The sequence below is a fragment of the Adiantum capillus-veneris genome, chromosome 1, assembly GCF_014529385.1.
Source record: "Adiantum capillus-veneris isolate H3 chromosome 1, ASM1452938v2, whole genome shotgun sequence".
Taxonomy (NCBI): Eukaryota; Viridiplantae; Streptophyta; class Polypodiopsida; order Polypodiales; family Pteridaceae; genus Adiantum; species Adiantum capillus-veneris.
Window position 1 is genome coordinate 7,950,301 of NC_140931.1, and position 17,281 is coordinate 7,967,581.

The 17,281-nt window shown below is 46.9% G+C and overlaps 1 protein-coding gene across 2 annotated transcripts in view; it reads left to right on the top strand.

Annotated features, from left to right (window-relative positions):
- LOC147464270 (transducin family protein / WD-40 repeat family protein) overlaps positions 1–16,509 on the top strand; it is an 80,375-nt gene extending 63,866 nt beyond the window's left edge. For both annotated transcript variants that reach the window (XM_086513805.1, XM_086513800.1), the window contains 3 exons: positions 15,708–15,764; positions 15,857–15,919; positions 16,173–16,509. In XM_086513805.1, the coding sequence (XP_086369931.1) occupies positions 15,708–15,764; positions 15,857–15,919; positions 16,173–16,256 (204 nt within the window). In that variant the 3' untranslated portion in view covers positions 16,257–16,509. The remainder of the gene's footprint in view (positions 1–15,707; positions 15,765–15,856; positions 15,920–16,172) is intronic.
- The last annotated feature ends 772 nt before the right edge of the window (positions 16,510–17,281 follow it).

Below are 17,281 nucleotides of genomic sequence, written 5' to 3' on the forward strand. Positions count from 1 at the left end.
TCTACCTATGCTTGAGTATGCGTACAACAATACGGTGCATTCGTTAACAGGCAAGGCACCCTTTGAGATTGTTGAGGGTGGGAAAAAGGTTCCTCTCATTTTGCACACAAAGGACAATTTTCGAAGCAGATCGTTATGTTGAGAATATGGATGAAATGTATAAGAAATCAAGCTTGCCTTGGAGAAGACTAAGGCAAAGCAGAAAAGGGTTGCTGATCGTCATTGTCCTGAATTGTTGTTTTCACCTGGTGATTGGGTGCTTTTACGGTTTGAAAAGGCAAGGTTAAAGAAGATGAAGGGCAAGGAAAGGTTGTTTCTGAAGCTCATCATGCGTTACTATGGGCCTTTTGAAGTACTTGAGAAGATCACAATGTTGCTTTTAGGCTGAAATTGCTTGATACTTGGAAGATTCATAATGCGTTTCATGTGAGTCTTCTAAGACCCTTCATGGGAGATGTGCCAGAAGATATGCCTGATGAAAATCAGCCAGAAGTTGAGGAACTTGATGAGACCTTGGTACCTTAGCAGATTTTGGCACATAAGGAAAGAAAAGTTAAGGGACAGGTTGTAGGATGTTATTTGGTGAAGTTCAAGAACTATCCACCTATGGATGCAAACTAGATGGAAGAGTGTGAACTTTTGGAGTGACCAAATGTATTGCAACTTTACCTTGAAGCCTTTGAGTTACAATCTACGTATGCCCCAACCCAACGTGCTCGAAAGAGGGGTAATGATGGAGCTAGCACATCAAATGTACATACGGATTTAGGTCAATAGAAGTGGACACTGCTCTACAAATGCTAAAGGTATTATGCTCACTTCTATCGTAGATGAAATGACAAAAGTATAAAGGTTTCATTAAGTCATTTGTATCCATGTTTCATGGACTTTCATGCGGATACATGTGATGATAAAAGGGTGCTAATCACACTAAATCATCTATGTCATGTATATTTGGCATGCAATCGAGGACGTTTGCGATTTCAAGAGGGGGGTATGTCAGAAGGCTGTGGTAACCACTAACGTTAATTGTTGGTTTCTTTCCCTTGATTTTTATTTAACTTTTGGGACCCTCTTTTTTGAAGTTACAAATGGTCGGACATTGTGTGGCCAGTGTGAAATGGCTGGCCGCCGAGAGTTTCACGTGCAGTCAGGAAAGGCAAGTCGCCACGAGATGGTCGGGCCAGTCAGCACTGGAATCCAAGCTGTAAAAGGGTGTCTAGGCTCAGTTCAAAGTCATTTAGGCCCCTCGCTACACTTATAAGTCGGTGGGTACTAGGAAATTAACTCAAAAGAGGCAAGGTGGACACATGGCGGCTCCAGAGCAGTTTTCCCAACTTGCATGAAGAGGGGGCACCCATTTCAAGAAGGGAGGCTGATTTTAGCTAAGTAAGTGAACTACTGTGTGTATGAGTAGTGGGTGCAAGTGATCACAGCTTTAATGGAAAGCTTGGCTTCTCCCTTGTCTTATGTAGCGCGATGATTCTGCTATCCTGCATCTCTCTCCCCCTTTGAATACAGAAACGTGATGCCCCGCTCGAGGGCTTTTCATCTGTATGTACAGTTGTGTGGGTTCATGCGCGATTGCCGAGGCAACAGCCTCTTGCACAGGTACTAGATTAGCTAGTTGCAAATCCCCTGCAGGTACAGGTGAATTCGGAGAGATTTCACGCGAGAAATCTTGTTTGATTCAAAGGGCAAGTAGCCCTACAGGTGTGGGAGCTCGAGGGCTTGCTACAGATGCGACTGGCACGCGAAACAGAGCCCAAAACAGAAAAATACAGCCTGCTGTGTATTTTTGCAGGTTTAAGGTTTTGGACCTAATTGATCCCTAGTACCCCCAGGAGCTTCAGGAAAGCGTTGGGATCACTGTACAGGTGATCTGGTGCATTTTCAGGGCAGAAAACAGAGGATTCAGCGTGCTGCAGATTCTCGCCAGGTTTAGGAAAGTGTTCGTGTGCGCCGGGAAAGTCACCTTTGGCATGGGGAATTTGTGTGTGAAGCCTCCTGCTGCGGTTATGCTACCGAAATCGGGCTAGAGTAGGTCATTTTCAGCCCGGTAAAAGTGGGAGAGCTCGTAGGAACTTGCAGGTTTTCTCCCAAGTTTTATAAGAATAAAGAAATACCGAAAGGGGCGCCAGTCTTTGGGGCCTACAGGGTGTCACTGTCTGCTCAGTAGCAATCTAGCGGCCAAGCCGTGCTTTGTTTGAAGTGTTAATTCCAGTCACAGGTTTATTTGTGAAGTTTTCATCTGTGTCGTAAAGTCAAGTAAAGTTTATCAAGTAAAGAATTGGGTGAAAGCTAAAGTCTACCGCCCTACGGGCCGGTTTCAATAACTCTCTAGTCTCATAGGTCAATATGGCCTTTAGAAGACGTTAATATTCTCTCTCTCTCTCTCTCTCTCTCCCTCTCTCTCTCTCTCAACCCTAAACCATATGCTGACACTCAGAGCCATCATTGAGGAGGGTAGGGCACATGGGAGAAGGATTTATTGTAGCTTCATGGATTTCCGCAAAGCATTTGACATGGCGCCCAGAGCCAGACTGATGCGCAGACTACAGGAGATGGGAGTGCCCATTGAGTTGATTTGGGGGATCATGGCTCTATATAGATTAGTGGTGGGACATGTATGCACTCCAAAGGGAATATCTAATTTAGTTCACTCGACTATTGGAGTGAAACAAGGTTGTCCATTGTCTCCTACTCTATTTGGTATGTATATAGATTAGGTTTCTGATTACATTTACAGAGAGGGTGACAGAGGTGCCCAACTGGCAAGGACATGGACTCCATTGTTGTTATATGCTGATAATATTGTGTTGACCTTGGTAAAACCAAGGTTATGGTGTTTAACACCACACCGTAGTGGATCAGGAGATCAACACTTACATTCACTTATGGTCGGGAGATTGTGGAGTACGCAGATGCATACACTTATCTTGGGGTAATCTTCATTGGGCCAAAGTTTTCTTTGAAGAGAGCAATAGAGACTAAATTGACCAGAGCGTATGCGGCCTTGGGAGGATTGGAGAGGATGTGTTCGCAGGTTCAATTCCAGGAACCTCGAACAAAGCTCTGGCTTCGGCTGATTGGAGCCAAGGCCCCCGCGCCACAAGAGATCATTAGAGCGGAGTTAGCGCCCCCCCCCCCCCCCCCCCCCCCCCCCCCCAAATAGAGATAGAGGCGCTTACAAGATTAGTCTCCTTTATGCACAGCTTATGGGATACTACCGGAGACAGATATGCCAGATTGGCCCTTGAGTACTCCAGACAATTAGCTTTACCGTGGGACACATCATGCTAGTATGCACAGATGTCATCATGGTTCTAGATACATGGTTTTAGCATGGACAACTTGCCTCCCTTCCAATACTCCCTTTATGCACCATCGTTGTCTCTTACACGGGTGGAGATTACTAGACTCATTCGCCAGGACCTGACCCAGTCGGACACCAAGAGGACATGGATAGAGCCGACACAATTGTTGGGCACGAAGATGGCTTTCTGTAGAGAACATCTCCTTCAACTCATAGGGGATGGGTTTGTGATTTGTCCCAGCATTATGGATACACATCTATCTCATGGGTTACGGTGTGCCATTGGTTAGATACGGACATCTTCACACCAGCTTGAGATTGAGACCGGTAGATTCAGAGGGATACCAACAACTAGCAGGATATGCCGCCTAAGCCATACAGAGCCAAAGACAGACACATTATATATGTCAGTGCACATTGTATTACGAGATACGAGGTTGCTTCCACTCTCTATTCAGAGAAGGCTTCGGACCCTTCTTGAGAGTCATGAGCTATGAGGACTAGAGATGTGTTGGCCAGTATCTACTTGAGTTACACAGACACAGAGATAGTTTATTGAGGAGACCTGGAGAGAGACAGTCCCAAAGACAGATTACTGATTTCTTCACCCCAAACAATAAACAGATAGAGGAGCAGCCACCATTGCAAAGCTCAACTCATACTCACACCCGTGGTACTCTCATTAACCGAGCATTGGAAGGGAGATCGAGACGCCCAGGATTGAGGAGAGGAGCTTCACAGCATTGACTAAGACTACAACAGAGGATTCGAGCCATACTATCTCAACATTTAGAGTACAGATGAGGATGGATTCATCACCCATTGTATCTTTCTCCTGGATTGGGCACCCATTGTATCAGTGATCACACATACCCCACAGTTCGAGCTAGTAGCACTTAAAGATTCATTTTAGTATTTCTTTTTTTGTACTCAGACACGGTACCGGATTCACAAGTTTGTAATGCATTGCTCTCATAGGTCATTTTGGCCTTTTGAAGGCGTTAATATATCATTTCATTTCATTTCATCTCTCTCTCTCTCTCTCTCTCTCTCTCTCTCTCTCTCTCTCTCTCTCTCTCTCTCTCTCTCTCTCTCTCTCTCTCTCTCTCTCTCTCTCTCTCATCAGCCATACACATACTACATCACATGTAACTTTGGTCCCATAGGTCATATTTGACCTCCGAGGACGATAATAAAATCTCTCTCTCTCTCTCTCTCTCTCTCTCTCTCTCTCTCTCTGTGCTCCCGCTGTCCCTCTCCCTCTCTCCCGCCGCTCCCGCTGTCCCCCCCTGCTCCCATTGTCCTCCCCCCCTTGCTCGCGCTGCTCTGCACCTCCCTTGCTCGCACGCCGCTCTGCACACCCCCCCCCCCCGCTCACGCACTGCCGGCCTGCCGGCGCGGGCTCCCGCCGCCCTTGCTCGCGGCTGCTCTACACCCGCCCTTGCGCGCTCTCTGCTCCCGTCCCTGTGCCTCATTTTCCTGCAATCTTAACCTTTCCCCCCCCCCCCCCCCCCCCCGTAGAGAGAGAATGGACCTTTTTGCACAAGCGTAGAGAGAGGAGGAAGTTGTAGCGTAGAGAGAGTGGATGGATCTTTTTCTAGCATAGAGAGAGAAGGAAGTTTAGGCGTAGAGAGAGTGGATGGATTTGAGGCGTAGAGAGAGAATGCGTACAGAGAGGAAATCCAAGAGCGTAGAGAGAGAATAGGTCTGCCCGCATAGAGAGAGAAAAAAAAAACCCCTTTCCCTTCCTTTCCCTTTCCCTTCCCTGCCACGGCCTCTCAATCATGAGAAAGCCGAATAGCAAGGATGACCCAGTGGAGGATGCCATCCAAAAATGCAAAGAAGAATTGAGCGAGTCCATCAGCAAGATCAACCGCCACCTCTTAGGTACTATTAACGGACTTGACGCACGCGTGGCAACCCAGAAAAGCACGATACATACACTTGAAGATCGCGTGAAGGCCCAAGATGAGGAAATCGCACTACTCAAGAAAGAGCTTGTAGAGGTGCGATCGCAGAATGTCCTCGAAGAGGGAGAACTTCAACCCTTTGTCATTGAAGAGCTTAAACGATTAAGGAACAAGTACGGGCCATCAAAGAAGGTGGGGAGCAACCAAAAGAAATGACGACCTCGTGGGTAGATGTCATCACAAAGACCCAGCAAAAAGCAGAAAAGGCAGAAAAATGGATCGAATTGTCAAGAAAGGGAAAGGCAAGGAAATAACTCCCACCCCCACACCAACCATCATCAACTTGACACTAGAAGAGGAGCAAAGGAGACGTGTGCGGGCCTTACACGTAAGGATATGTGGCCTCAGAGCATAGTAACAGGGGACGCCCTTTTTCGGGCTTCCCGTCCCCACTTGCCGTCCCGCTCTCTTTTTTACACTAAAAATCCATTTCAGCCCCGTCCCCCATCCCCCGTTCCCCCGTCCCGGAATGCGTCCCTTGTGACTATGCCTCAGAGACCAAGATAGTGTAGATAAAGAGGTGAAAGAACTCATGACTCTGGTGGGGGTCAACGAGCAGACGCAAAGGAGGGCTTGGAGAGTGGGCACTAAGAAAAGTGGGAGCAACGGAGAAACCTCGAAGGAAAGGGCACTCATTCTCCGCTCCCCTCCATGGAAACGAAGAAAGACTTCTTGAAGAAGAGAGCGACTCTAAGTAAGACGGGCATCTTTCTTGGAGATGACCTCACCCTCTCACAGATTGCTCATATGCAAGAAGTAATGCTGGAAATAAGAGCAGCAAGGGAAAAGGGGAAGATTGCTTTTTACAGGGATGGAAAGGTGGTGATATTGGAGTGACGCCCCGCATGACGGTGCGAGTCCTATGGGACCACACTAAAGATGGCAACCTGGAATTGTAATGGGTCACTCCGTCTTGATGTAGGGGCCTTTGAGGATAGCTTCACGGGGAGAGACATCATTTTCTACTCTGAGACGCATCAAGCACCGGGACAATCCATGCCACAGGTGAGCGGATATAGATGGGAGACAGTCTGCAGACAGGAGACCAGATCCGAGCATCGAGGACGGGGCTCAGGGGGAGTGGCATTTCTATTCAGGGAGGAACTGCAGCCAATGATATATATAGCACGCAAGGATGAACAGGGTAGGTACATGTGGGTGAGGCTCAGGGCAGAGACGGGCAGATATCTCTACATTTGCTCTTTGTTACTTTCCTCCTAGTACGTCAGTATATGCATTACCTAGAGGACAATCCCCCTTTGCTATTTTGGATAATGACATATGGGAGTTTTCCAAGGATGGTGACATTATCATACTAGGGGATTTCAATGCTAAAACTGCCCACCATCAGACAATATTTTATGATACTTCCGAAGAGATGCTTAGGGAGCTGGACGTCACAGAGATGGGTCTATCCAGACTATCACAAGATGAGGAATACACTGAATATGGCAGATACTTGATAGATATGGGAACCACACACAGATTGGCCATTGTGAATGGCCTACAAAGATTTTCGACAGCTGGAGGTTTTACTTGCTTTCCACACCGACATGGTGCCAGCACAGTGGATTATGTTATGGCCCATCCAGGTCTCATCCCTTTCTTTCAGGATATCATGGTGGGCACTAGGCCAGTTGGAGTAGCAGTTGATCATGCTATCGTGTCTTTCACCCTGACCTTTTAGTTCAGCACAACTCCATTAGGAGAGGTCCCCACGCACACTCGGTATACTTTCATGAGGGAGACGGATTCTGTGTATATGGATGAGACATACAGGCAGCTATGCACCCAGGAGCCGGGACGGCCACTAGATGAACTCACTCAGGTATTGACAGAGACGCTCCATGATGCAGCATCAGAGGCATACCCCCACAGCCAGCCCACACGGAGACGATCTGGGAACATGCCCCAAAACAGTTGGTATGATGAGGAGTGCAGAGAGACGAGGATCAAACTACAGAGGGAAGTGCTCACGGGTATTACCACACATAGACAGTCACGGATTATCTTTCACCGCCTAGTGCGACGAAAGAAAAGGGTCTATCTATCTCAGCTAGAGCGGGATCTATACCAGCTATTTATAAGTCAGGACTCAGGCGAAGCATGGAGGCTATTCCACGAGCATTCACCACCGCCCGCGGTCACCTCCACTGAGACATGGGGGGAATATGCCACATCGCTCTACATAGGGCAACCACCTTTGCCGGACCCATTAGAGACATGCCTAGAGACATGTTCTTTCTTTACTGCCGAGAGGGTAAGGAAAGCCATTGACAGGATGAAGACAAGGAGAACACAAGATCATGATGGTCTGGTAGCAGAGCACTTCATCCATGCCAGGGATATGCTTGCAGAGCTCTTGGCTATGATGTTTAATCGAGCCATGTATGAAGGCTTCCCGGAGACTTGGAGTATGTCTACGATTGTGCCTATTTTCAAGTCGGGAGATCCCATGATTCCCGCAAATTATCGCACCATCATGGTTGGCCACACATTAGCTAGGTTGTATGCATCCGTTCTTGAGCAGGAGCTGAGTAGATGGGCAGAGCGAGAGGGAATAAGAGCACCAGGGCAAGCAGGTTTCAGGAGTTTCTCCACTCTTGACCAGATTCTGACACTTAGAGCTATTATTGAGGAGGGTAGACACCATGGCAAGAGAATCTATTGTAGCTTTGTGGATTTCTGCAAAGCTTTTGACACAGTGCCGAGAGCCAGACTTATACACAGACTACAGGACATGGGTGTGCCCACAGAGCTGATATGGGGTATTCTGGCTCTATACAAGACAGTGATGGGGTGGGTACGCACCACTGAGGAAATGTCTGACATGGTCCACTCCACTATTGAAGTAAAGCAGGGATGCCCTCTATCCCCGACTCTTTTTGGGATATATGTGGATGAGTTTTCAGACTATGTAGAGCGGCAGGGGGACAGGAGGGCTCAACTAGCAGGGACATGGATTCCGCTGTTACTATATGCTGATGATATTGTGCTGATTTCAGACTCCCTAGAGGGGATGCAACGTCATTTGGATGCTCTGCATACATTTGCTCGTGATAGTGGATTGTCGGTCAATCGGGGGAAAACCAAGGTTATGGTGTTCAACACCACACCACAGTGGGTCAGGAGGTCGACATCCACATTTATGTACGGTTAGGAGACTGTGGAGTACACAGATGCATATACCTATCTTGGGCTAGTATTCAGTGGACCGGTGTTATCGCTAAGGAGAGCATCAGAGACTAGACTGACGAGAGCATATGCAGCTCTGGGAGGACTGGAGAGGATGTGTTCGCAGGTTCAGTTTCAGGAACCGCGAACAAAGCTTTGGCTCTGACACTCTAGTGACTCCAGCTATGCTCTATGGAGTTCAGGTATGGGGACCCTCAGTAGACCACCGTGGGAGATCTGGCAACACAGATGGATGGAGATGTATGGAGAGGCCTCTGGTCTCGATGATCGCTCGAATGATTCGGGCTAAGGCCTCAGTACCACATGAGATTATCCGAGCCGAGCTAGCCGGCCCCCCCCCCCCCCCCCCTTTGTAGTCGAGGCACTGACGAGATCAACCTCCTTTATGCACGGTCTATGGGATCTCCCCAGAGACAGATACGCTCGGCTTGCCCTGGAGTCATCTCGACAACTAGCTCTACAAGGCGATACAGCATGTTGGTATGGACAAATGACATCATGGTTTCAGTCGCATGGTCTCAACATGGATAGATTACCTCCGCTTCAATACTCCTTGATGCACCCTCCTTGTCTCTCACACGGACCGAGATCACCAGGCTCATACGTGAGGATCTGATTCAGCTAAATACCAGGAGCACATGGATACAGCCGACACAGGAGTTGGGCACGAAGATTGCCTTCTACAGAGAGCACCTTCTCCAACTCACGAAAGACGGCTTTGTGACTAGGCCAGCATACATGGATACACACTTATCCTTTGGGATAAGATGCGCTATTGGAGAGATACGCACATCCTCACATCAGCTCCAGATCGAGACTGACCGATTTCAAGGAGTACCGGCAGGAGCCAGGATATGTCACCTATGTAACTTAGAGCCAGAGACAGAGTTGCACTACATATGTCACTGCCCGGCATACTATGAGATACACGGCCGCTTTCACTGCCTGTTCAGAGAAGGGTTCGGACCTTTTTCTAGAGTCATGAGATACAAGGATCAGAAGTGTCTCGGATTGTTCCTGCTAGAGCTACGCAGACTTAGGGAGAGCTTGCTGAGGACATCAGGGGAAAGACAGTCTCAGAGACGAATCACAAAGTTCTTTACACAGGACAGAGGAGAGCCAACGGAGCAATCATTACAACAGATCTCAGAGCCTACTCCTACTAGAGGTACACTGCTTGACAGAGCCACTGAACTTGGAAGATACAGACGTCCACGACCTCGGGGGGTCTCCCACTACCGACGAAGGTTGCAACAGAAGATACAGATCACTCTAGCTCGACATGCAAGACGCCCAACCAGAGTTCTGACCATGGAGGAGGTCGATGAGATCCGACAGCGACCGATGAGAGATTTCATCTGAACCCACAAACCCCCCCTCCCCTACCGCCCCCCCCCTATTTCGTTTTTCCTTAGTGTTCTCGCGTTAGTGGTAGCGTTAGCTCTTTGTAACTTGGTAACTTTCAACTTTGTGATTTCCATACTCAGACATGGTATCAGATTCATCACTTGTAACTTTTTGGTCATAAGTCATTTTGGCCTTTTGAAGACGTTAATATAACATTTCATTTCATTTCATTTCTCTCTCCCAAGCACATGGGTTTAGTATAGACAGATTGCCCCCCTTCTAGTACTCACTAGATGCACCCTCTTTGACTCTTACACAATCCGAGACCACCAGGCTCATCGGCCAGGACCTGACTCAGCTAGACACCAGGAGGACATGGGTACAGCCAGCACAAGAGCTGGGCACAAGAGCTGGCTTTCTACAGAGAGCATCTTCTCCAGCTTACGACGGACGGTTTTGTGACGAGGCCCAAATAGATGGACACCCACTTGTCTCATGGGATACGGGGTGCTATTGGCCATATACATACATCTTTACACCAACTGCGGATCGAGACTAGGAGATACAACGGAGTGCCAGCAGAGGCAGGACATGCACCCTGTGTGACATGGAGTCTGAGACAGAGTTACACTACACATGCCACTGCCCCGTCTACTACGAGATACGAGGCCGCTTCCATTGCTTGTTCAGAGAGGGCTTTGGACCACTCTCCAGAATCATGAGATACGAGGATCATAGATGCCTGGGTTTGTTTCTGCTCGAGCTGCGCAGACACAGAGATAGCCTGATGAGAGGAGAGGCTAGCCAGTCTCAGAGATACATCACAGACTTCTTTAGAGCAGACACTGGACACCCAGAGGAGCTACTACCACAGCAAATCTTGTCGCCTCACACGAGAGGCACACTGATCAATCGAGCGACAAAGCTGAGGAGATCCAGACGCCCACGACTGCGGAGGAGTGTCCAGAGGAGCTACTACCACAACAAATCTTGTCGCCTCACACCAGAGGCACACTGATCGATCGAGCGACAAAGCTGGCGAGATCGAGACGCCCACGACTGCGGAGGACTACACAGCATCGAGGGAGGCTACATTAGAGGATTCGGATCACTTTGGCCCGGCATGCACGACGCCCGGTCAGACTACTGTCCATGGAGGAGATTGATAAGATCCGCTAGCGATCGATACTGGATTTCTTGTGACTTGTGATTTAGCTATCCCAGCTAGCTGCTTAGTTCACACCCTCCAGTTTAGGATCCCATAGTACTTTTATTTTATCATTTTATCATTTTGTCACGTGACACATCCCAACCCTATGTGTACGTGGACAAGCTACAGCATGATCAAGGTTCAGTCAGTCCAATCAGTCTAGATTAGCAGTGATCTGGCACTTTTGTGAGTCTATTCGTAGACCGTGCATGCCCAGTCACTTAGTGTAGATGCATATCCTTTGGTTGCACACGGCATGATTATTAGTATTCCCTTCAGGATCCATCAGATTCAGTCAGGGGAATTTTCGAGTGCATTTAGCCTATTTTCCCTGTTTTTGGTATTTTCACTTATTATTTTTAAGTGACTTTCCAACAAAAGTAGGTAGGGCAATTTTGCTAAGTTAATATATAAGCAAACCCAAGTTAGCACAATTGGGCAGATGGGCAAGGAGCACAACAGGCTTTCCAAGCAACAGGTGTTCCCTCCCTCTCTCAGCAAGATCCAAGACCTAGCGCCAGCAAGCCTCCCCCTTCCTTGGCGTTTTTCCCCATCTATAGCCATCGCCAGCAAATCAGCCCCATCAGCGTTTTTGACATCAGCATCACAAAGTCCTAGCGTTTTCCACAACATTGCATCACCGACAACTCCAGCACTGCAGCAATTCACTAACGCCAAGCAAGAGCTTCAGCGTTTTTGGATTTCAGTCCCAGATCAGCCTAGCGTTTTTGGCTAGCAACAGGAAGGCGTCAGCGATTTCATTTTCAGCCTTTACCGCAGTAGGACAACAGCGGTTTGAGCCTATGGTATAGCAGTAGAAACAACCCCAATTGGTTGCAGAAGTTCCCCCAATTTCAGCCCATGAAAACGCAGCCAAAACAGTCATTTTCAGCCACCGAAACAGTCCCGAAAATCAGCAGATAGAAGATGACAGATTTCAGCCATCAAGTCGTCGTCGTCATCTCCGTCGTCGTCATCGGCATAGTCCAAGTTGCATCAGTCCATTGCATACGCATTGTACCACTTTGTGCAATCAAAAAGTAGACCACTCTTGCCGACGAGAGTGGGGCCTTCTGAGGAGGGTTTTACAACGTCTCTGGTGTCGTATCTCTCTTCTCTCTCTATCTCTCAGTCTCATACACTTGCACGCACATTGTCCATTCACTTTGTTCGTGATCATAGCACTTCCATTAAGAACGGAAGGCTCTACCTTCCATAAGAACTAAAAGGAACCTTGAGCATAGTTCGGAGCACTCATCTTGAGCAAAGCGCAAACAATCATTCCGCTGCATCTAACATTGGTATCAGAGCTTTGGCAGTGTTCTGTATCACTCAAGGAAAGAACCACAGGAACCACAAATTCTTTTTTTTGCTTGTTGAGGTCGCACGAACCCAAGTTCGCTTGGGCGTGTCGATTCCTAATTGTGTTTTGTTGAAGAGTGACAGGAATCCCAAGAAAGAAGGGCTTGTCCAGCCTCCCCTTGTGTCTCTTTTCAGTCATTGAGAGCGGACTGTGCACTTAGCGGCCGGCCAATCAAAGTGAGGTGGGAAAAAGCAACCTTGGTTTGAGCGCAAGGCCGCCAAGGGGTGCGCCCGCGGAAAAGAGTAGAACTCGGGTGAAGAGAAGATCCTTCTCCAACGCGATTTGCAAGCGAAAGAAAACCTCAAGAAACTCAAGAACCCAAGACCCTCAAGAATCAAGAACCTCAAGAATCTCAAGCACTCAAGACTCTCAAGAACCCCAAGTTCCTCGCGAACTTAAGAACCAAAGATCATAGTGCATGGTCGTCAGCCGAAGCGGAATGGATACTTCGCATACAGGTGATGAGCATGAGAGAGGCGGCAAAGATTTCCCCCCACCAGGAGACTTTTTCAACCCTCCCCCTTCGCCATCTACGCTACGAGTTGTACTCACTCCTATGGAGATAATGGTCAAGTCGATGTTGGACATGATGGCACAACAACAAGAAACGAATCGAATTGCATTGGCACAACTCGCAAGCAAAGCAAAACAACAAGAAGCCAAGGACCGTGAGCGCGACGACAGAATTGCAAAAATTGCCGCAGAACAAGAAGCCAAGGACCGCGAGCGCGACGAAAGAAACGCCAGACTTGCCGCACAACAGGAAGACAAGCGCCTTGCTTTAGAACGCGAACGCGACGCAAGGAAAGACAGAAAAGAACTAAGGAAGGAGGAAGCGGCAACACGAAGCGCGGCGTTGGAGGCTTGAGCGTGAAGCTCAAAGGGAGCTACGCACTCAAGAATTTATTTCCCAAGTGCTAGCCTCGAGGACTGAACCACCCAAAGATCGTGGGAGTTCATCAAGTGGCGCAAGCCACGACGCGGATTTCAACCATCAAGTCCAGAAAAGTTGATTTTCAGTAAGTATGACGCTAAGATGGATGCTACGGTTATTCATTCTCGGTTGCATCAATTTAGTGCTTATTTTGCGATAACTAAGAAGACAGGAAATAGCAAAGTTTTGACGGCAGTTATGTACCTTGCCGGTGATGCCATCAATTGGTACCACGCATGGCAAGAGGCACAGCTAGCCGCGCACCTAGAGGAAGCCAATGGATTGCCCCTTTCTTTCGATTGAGCTGATTTCCAAGACAAGCTCAAGGCGCGGTTTATGCTACCTCAGTACCTCGCACAATTGAAAGACGATTGGCGCTCTCTCAAGCAAAATAATATGCCATTTATGTCTTTTTCTAATCGTGTTTTGCAGCTAGGCACTTAGTTACGCAAATCGGATGATGAGCGCAAAGAGGCTTTTCTCTTTGGATTGGACGAGTATATCAAGTACTCGATCCAATCGATCTCAACAGGGCGGTAGCGATTGCTCTCGCACTGGAGATGAAGCACAACAAGGGAAAGCCTAAGGAGAACAAGACTTCCACAAGTACCTTGCAGACTTCTCAGAACCCGCAGAACGGTAAGAATGGTAAGAATGATAACTCTTCTAACCAATCTTCCAACAGTCTCTCATCAAAGAATTCTTCCAATGAATCTAAGGGTAAGGCTAACACAACTGCTAAACCTAAGCTTACTCCAGATGAAAAGGTAGCACAAGGAATTGTAGGAGGTTACATCACCTCGGAAGAACAAAGCACTTATTCTAAAGAAGGTCGTTGTTTTCATTGTCACATTAAGGGTCACATAAAAAGAACATGTCCTAAGCTTGAATCGAATGACTCTAAAGAACCCACAGCACCGCACCCACTACATCTGTCAATGCAATGAATGATAACACGAGTGTGCCCCAAGTTTCTCAGGACCTTCCCATTGATGATTCTCTTATTAAATGTTATGGTCATACATCGGGGCACCGTTTTGTCATATTGTTTGACCCATGTAGTATGCATGATGTGATCAGTTCCTCTCTTGTTGAGAGAGCCCGCCAAGCCCAGATCAGCCTAGCGTTTTTGGCTAGCAACAGGAAGGCGTCAGCGATTTCATTTTCAGCCTTTACCGCAGTAGGACAACAGCGGTTTGAGCCTATGGTACAGCAGTAGAAACAACCCCAATTGGTTGCAGAAGTTCCCCCAATTTCAGCCCATGAAAACGCAGCCAAAACAGTCATTTTCAGCCACCGAAACAGTCCCGAAAATCAGCAGATAGAAGATGACAGATTTCAGCCATCAAGTCGTCGTCGTCGTCATCTCTGTCGTCGTCATCGGCATAGTCCAAGTTGCATCAGTCCATTGCATACGCATTGTACCACTTTGTGCAATCAAAAAGTAGACCACTCTCGCTTACGAGAGTGGGGCCTTCGGAGGAGGGTTTTACAACGTCTCTGGTGTCGTATCTCTCTTCTCTCTCTGTCTCTCAGTCTCATACACTTGCACGCACATTGTCCATTCACTTTGTTCGTGATCATAGCACTTTCATTAAGAACGGGAGGCTCTACCTTCCATAAGAACTAAAAGGAACCTTGAGCACAGTTCGGAGCACTCATCTTGAGCAAAGCGCAAACAATCATTCCGCTGCACCACCTAACACATTTTGTCATTTCATTTTGTTACTCTGACTCTGTATCAGATTCAGCACATTGTAACGCTCTAGTCTCATAGGTCATTTTGGCCTTTTGAAGACGTTAATATAACATTTCATTTCATTTCTCTCTCTCTCTCTCTCTCTCTCTCTCTCTCTCTCTCTCTCTCTCTGTGTGTGCGCGATCCTGGGCGTTGTGTGCTTGGTGGTAGGTCCTGGTAGTGCCATGTCAGCGAGTTGTGACAGTGTGCACTGTGTGTGCGAGTCTGGGGATTGTGTGACATGTGTCTTGCTATCTTCAGTGGTTCATCTGCCCTATGAACTACTTTATATTGCAACTATTTTGCCTAACTTAACCTTTTCGTGCCACGCTTCTTTATATAGTAGTGTCCCGGCATCTCTAGAGTCATATCATAAACTAATTGCAAAATCTTTGCATGCACTTGTGTGTGTATATTTGGGCACTAATGACATTAAAGGGATGTGATAGTATTTAGTCAATACTGTGCATGATGGAGCTATAGTTATACTATCTTGTGGATGAGTGCCAAGGGTCTATACCTTGTGTTTTGCTTCAAAGCTGAATCTGGGCTTATCCTGGATGTGTGGCTCCCATGCCTAAAGACTCCAGTGTCTTTTTCTGTACATTAATAATTGTTTCCTTGCATGTTTCAGGGTCGAGGCTCAAAAGCCTCCATTTATGTTCAATCACTGCGAGGAGATCCATTCCGGGTAATGATTTTCTTCATGTTTTCTTTGCAGAAAATGGCTGGGCAGAAATGAATGTGATTAGCTAATGGAGTTTTTTTAAAATTTCCCATCAGGATTTTCACTTGAGTGTGCTTGCGGCTTACTTCCTCCCTCATCCGAAGTCTGAAATTTTGAAGGTTTGCCTCTTCTGACAAGCGCTTGTTAGCATAGATTTTCGCAAGGATTACTTCGACCCTGACTGTCAGAATGGGTTTCTCAGAATGGTTGCTTTGAACACTTAAATGATTGCAAGGACCTCTTTTTTATCAAGTTGGTTGTACTAGTCTATAGAAGGAACCTTTTTTTGTGTGGCTTGGCTTGTCAAGCATAAGTGGCTGTATCGATTGAATGCATAGAAATGATAATCTCTCTCTTATTGTTGTCTGCCAGATAAATCTTCTGGCAAGCAACATCCACAAGAAGAGCAGCGACATTGATTCACAACAGAAGCTTCCAGCAGGTATGGGAGCATAAGACCAGGAGCAGCTTTTTGCAGAACGGGCCTCTGGCCTCCTCTGAGCTAAAGTAGGCATTAACCCACGACCCCATTTTGCCATGTAAAGGAAGCATAGTTTCCATTTTGCTAAACGACGCGTCATTTTTTGGGTGAGGGCTCTCTGATTGCCATCTCTCTCTCTCTCTCTCTCTCTCTCTCTCTCTCGCGTCCGGAGGACGGGTCATGCACCCACATTTTGTTTTGGTTAATGAATCTTTTCGCGTTGTCGTTGGCTTTTGTATTCACTTTTGGCCTTAGTATCTGAGCTCATGACTGCATTGATGCATACATTGTGTTTGTGATTGGTCTGCCAAAAGGGAAAATTTGGGCTTGCGCGATGTTCATTCTTTTTGCTGTCAAAAAATAGGAACTTTTTTTTTTTTTGGGGGGTCTTTTGGCCTGCTTTATTCTGTATGATATTCCTATTGGATGATAAATCAAAGCATCTTTGTCATGGTTCTTCAAAACCATCATAACTTGGTAGTGCATTTTTACTAAAGATTTATAGACTGTTAGATAAAAATTAAAATGGTTTTACTTTTACATTACACATTAAATATTAATCGAAGCTTCAAGATTAATGTCAACAAATAATCGGTGTAAATATTAAATTGACAATGAAAGTGAATAATCTCTCTCTCTCTCTCTCTCTCTCTCTCATAACAGGTCTTGAGTTCAACTCGTCGTCGGCTAGATCTTTAAGGTCTCTTGCGATAGTTTCCTACTACATTTAAACTCTCTTCTTCTTCTTCTTCTTCTTCTCTCTCTCTCTCTCTCTCTCTCTCTCTCTCTCTCACACACACACACACACACACACACACACACACACACACACACACACACACACGCACACACACACACAACCAGACACTATCTTCACAAATAGGATAGAGGATAAACTGTCTTATCATAAAATACTTAAAAGAATCTTTTAAAAAATAACATTATGCTTATCTTTCTAGAAACGCTTAAAACATTTTAACATCCATCAAATCATATAAAA